The sequence below is a fragment of the Primulina huaijiensis genome, unplaced genomic scaffold, assembly GCF_012295235.1.
Source record: "Primulina huaijiensis isolate GDHJ02 unplaced genomic scaffold, ASM1229523v2 scaffold207880, whole genome shotgun sequence".
Taxonomy (NCBI): Eukaryota; Viridiplantae; Streptophyta; class Magnoliopsida; order Lamiales; family Gesneriaceae; genus Primulina; species Primulina huaijiensis.
In genome coordinates this window covers 1-3,141 of record NW_027355042.1, presented here as the reverse complement: position 1 = coordinate 3,141, position 3,141 = coordinate 1, and the positions used below count along the sequence as shown (strand labels likewise).

Here is a 3,141-nt window from a genome sequence, read left to right as displayed (position 1 = left end):
CTGCCATTGAATGAGTCTAAATTTGGTGCGAGTAAACCAACTCTGATATGAGGTTGGTGGACTGACCTAACAATTATAATTTATTTTGGAAATATAGTTTTTTGGTTTATAAATTTTGTTTATTTTGGGTTTTATAAGCATACTAAAATTTCAAATTTTGGTTTAATATGCTAATTTTGAGTCCAATTTCGTAGAAGTGCTAAATCTAAATATGCTGAGTGAATTCTAATGTCACATCAACAGTCTGATCAAAATAGTAAAAAATTATAAGTTATATATCAAATCAAATGAACACATACAGAACCAACAGGTTTTTGAAAAAACATGCATCTTGATTAGAGTAATTTCAAAATACTTGGTGTTAACTGTAAAAAGCTGTCTAAAAATCTTATATAGCTCACAATTTTGTGCAATGAAATGAAGTGATTGCGTAAGATGCAGTAAAACATATGTAATTCCAAGCAAGAAGAAGGCATTATGCGTACCCGGAGACGGAGACGGAGATGGAGACGATCCGGGAATAGGCGATGATCCATTAGCGAATATTGAGCAAGTGTCAGCCAAATATGGAGGACCAGGGCAAAAGCAGCCCGTCTGATTATTTTCTATATTGAATCCACATCTTCCCTTGGATTCAGTACACGCAAGACAAGCTTGGCTATCAAGTTTCCAGTTAATCTGGAATCCCTCTCGGAGTACTTCAACCAACCCTGTTGAATTCCCATTTTCAACGTCCTCGTTTCCAGGCCCTAGAACTACGACACTAGTATTACACTTTCCAGGGCCCAGATTTCCGGGCAGCAGATACACGTTTACAAAATCACCGTCATTTGATCCGCCGCTCCAACAAGAAAGAGGGTTGTAATACGGATATTTCGAGGCCGGGCAACCGTACAAGAACGTGTAATTCTTATACGTGGATGCGTAACCAAAGACGGTGTAGTCTAAAGGGGTGTTAACCATTACTTGTGGGCAAGTTCCCATCATGATGTCGTCTCTCACGACTCGCATGATTTGAGCGGCTTGATTTATTTCCAGAACCTGATACATTGTGCTCATGAGGTAGATTCTTGTTACATTGGTTGAATCACAGCTGAGGATGAAGCTCGGGTGGCCACAATAGGGAGGATCGTAAATATCCCGGAAAGGATAGCCGATTCCGTTGATTGTACCGCAGTTGAATGTATTGCTGCAAGTGTTGTAGAGTTGTTGGGGGTTGCTGGATCCATTAGGGGCTTGGAATATAACAAAGAATTTTATTGCGAACACAAGATGAAGGAACCTAGTAAACCAGGAAGGGATTTGAGCCTTCATTTCAAGAAATTTTTTTGGGAAAAAATTATATAGAAGATCAATCATTTATGATTATAAGAAGAGTTCAATCACATTGAAAGGACTTGGAAATTGATGGAAGTTGGGATATTAATTCAAGAAAATGATTAAAAATGAAAAGTGGAGATTGGGCACTTACTGAAGCAACTACGTTGTATAAAACCATGGACTTGGTAAATGACATTAAATAATAAAATCGTTCACCTGCTACTTTGCAAGTCAATTATTATTGGAAGAAATGGTAAAAGCGTTACGGACATGCCATACGGTTTCAACTGATAAAATTTGGCATACAAGAATTGGAAATTGAATGGCAACAACAATATCCAAGACTTACTTAATTTTCAAGATATCTAATCTAATACAACAGAGGCATCAGAATCCAAACCCTCCTTGCTTAAAATTCCAGGATCCCTAATAAACAATATATTTGATCCAAAAAAATTTACCTCAACAAATTTAATTGATTGGTCGAGATAAAAAAATTTTTTTTTGGTAGTTTGCTGATCTTTTTACACCTAATTATACAAATGAAAATAGTGGATTGATTTAAGAAGCACGTCCAAGTCTTCTAGTTATGTAGGTAGGTAGGAAGTTGACTAAACGTACCTATTTTGAGTGGAAATATATAATTTCTAAGAGGAAGACAGTGTAATGATAATTGATGGCATATTTCGAGTTGTGTGTTTTCGCTTGTGATCTGTGAAAACGACTTTCCAACATATACATGTGTAACAGCTAAGTCTTCCTTGATTTATATATTTACTACTGCATTAATGATTTGTGTGTGTATATATATATATATACACATGCATTATTCATTTATTTATACCTCTGACTAAGTTTTAACTACTTACTTTTAATTATTAAAAGTTCCATATCATGATTCGAAAGTCGCACTTTTATGGCCAACCACACAGATTCCCTAATTTATTTATTGAGGAAATATTTTCGAAAACATGAACAAATATGCCATAAATATTTTATTTTATTTCTTAAATTCTTCAATTGATCTTCTTATTTATTCCAAAAGAATATATTCAATCCATCTCACATATATAGATATATTTACTTTTCACATAGATTTTAAAAAAAAATCATTGGAAAAGTTAATTTTACAGCAAAATTCCTATCTTGGTTTTATTTATTTCGTTCAGAAAATAGTTGTACATTTTTCAAGACTTAGAGTCCGTTTGGACTAAAAATTATAGATTAAGAAAAAAGTATGTTTTTTTAATTAAAAAAAGTGCTTTTATAATTTTATATATGTGTGTTTGGATGAGGTTTTTTGTGCTTTAAAAAGTATTTAACTAAGCTAAAATTAGTGTTTTTTGAAAGCTTCGATTTGAAGCTTTTAAAGAGCTTTTCAATTGAAAAAGCACTTCAAATATTTTTTTTAGCAAACGTTTAAAAAACACTCATTCCATCAAATTTTATAAATTAAAAAATGATTTTTTTATCTATATTTTAAAAATAAATTTAAAAAATAAATAATATTCATTCAATCATGCTCTTGCGCGGTTTCAACTGACACATTAAAGAGAGCATTTTCAGCAATAAAGATTGAGAAGAATCAATTTCGGAGCATAATTAGTGAGAAATAGTTAAATGACTATTTGGTTTTATATAGCGAAAAAGACATATATAATAAGTTATCAAATGGTTATATTCTGAAATACTAAAAAAAAAAAAGACAAAAACTTGTGTAAGACGGTCTCACGAGTAGTATTTTATGAGACAGATCTCTTATTTGGGTCATCCATATAAAAATATTACTTTTTATGCTAAGAGTATTACTTTTTATTGTGA

The 3,141-nt window shown here is 32.3% G+C and overlaps 1 protein-coding gene across 1 annotated transcript; it reads right to left on the bottom strand.

Annotated features, from left to right (window-relative positions):
• Window positions 1-249: 249 nt before the first annotated feature.
• Window positions 250-1,569, bottom strand: LOC140966758 (LEAF RUST 10 DISEASE-RESISTANCE LOCUS RECEPTOR-LIKE PROTEIN KINASE-like 2.4). Its single transcript, XM_073427013.1, has one exon. It carries the CDS (start codon window positions 1,357-1,359, stop codon window positions 265-267), a length of 1,095 nt encoding a protein of 364 aa, XP_073283114.1. The 5' UTR covers window positions 1,360-1,569; the 3' UTR covers window positions 250-264.
• Between the last annotated feature and the right edge of the window lie 1,572 nt (window positions 1,570-3,141).

Bases quoted from the DNA above. Each gene is read 5' to 3' on its own strand.
- LOC140966758 (XM_073427013.1), bottom strand. From the start codon at position 1,359: ATGATTGATCTTCTATATAATTTTTTCCCAAAAAAATTTCTTGAAATG.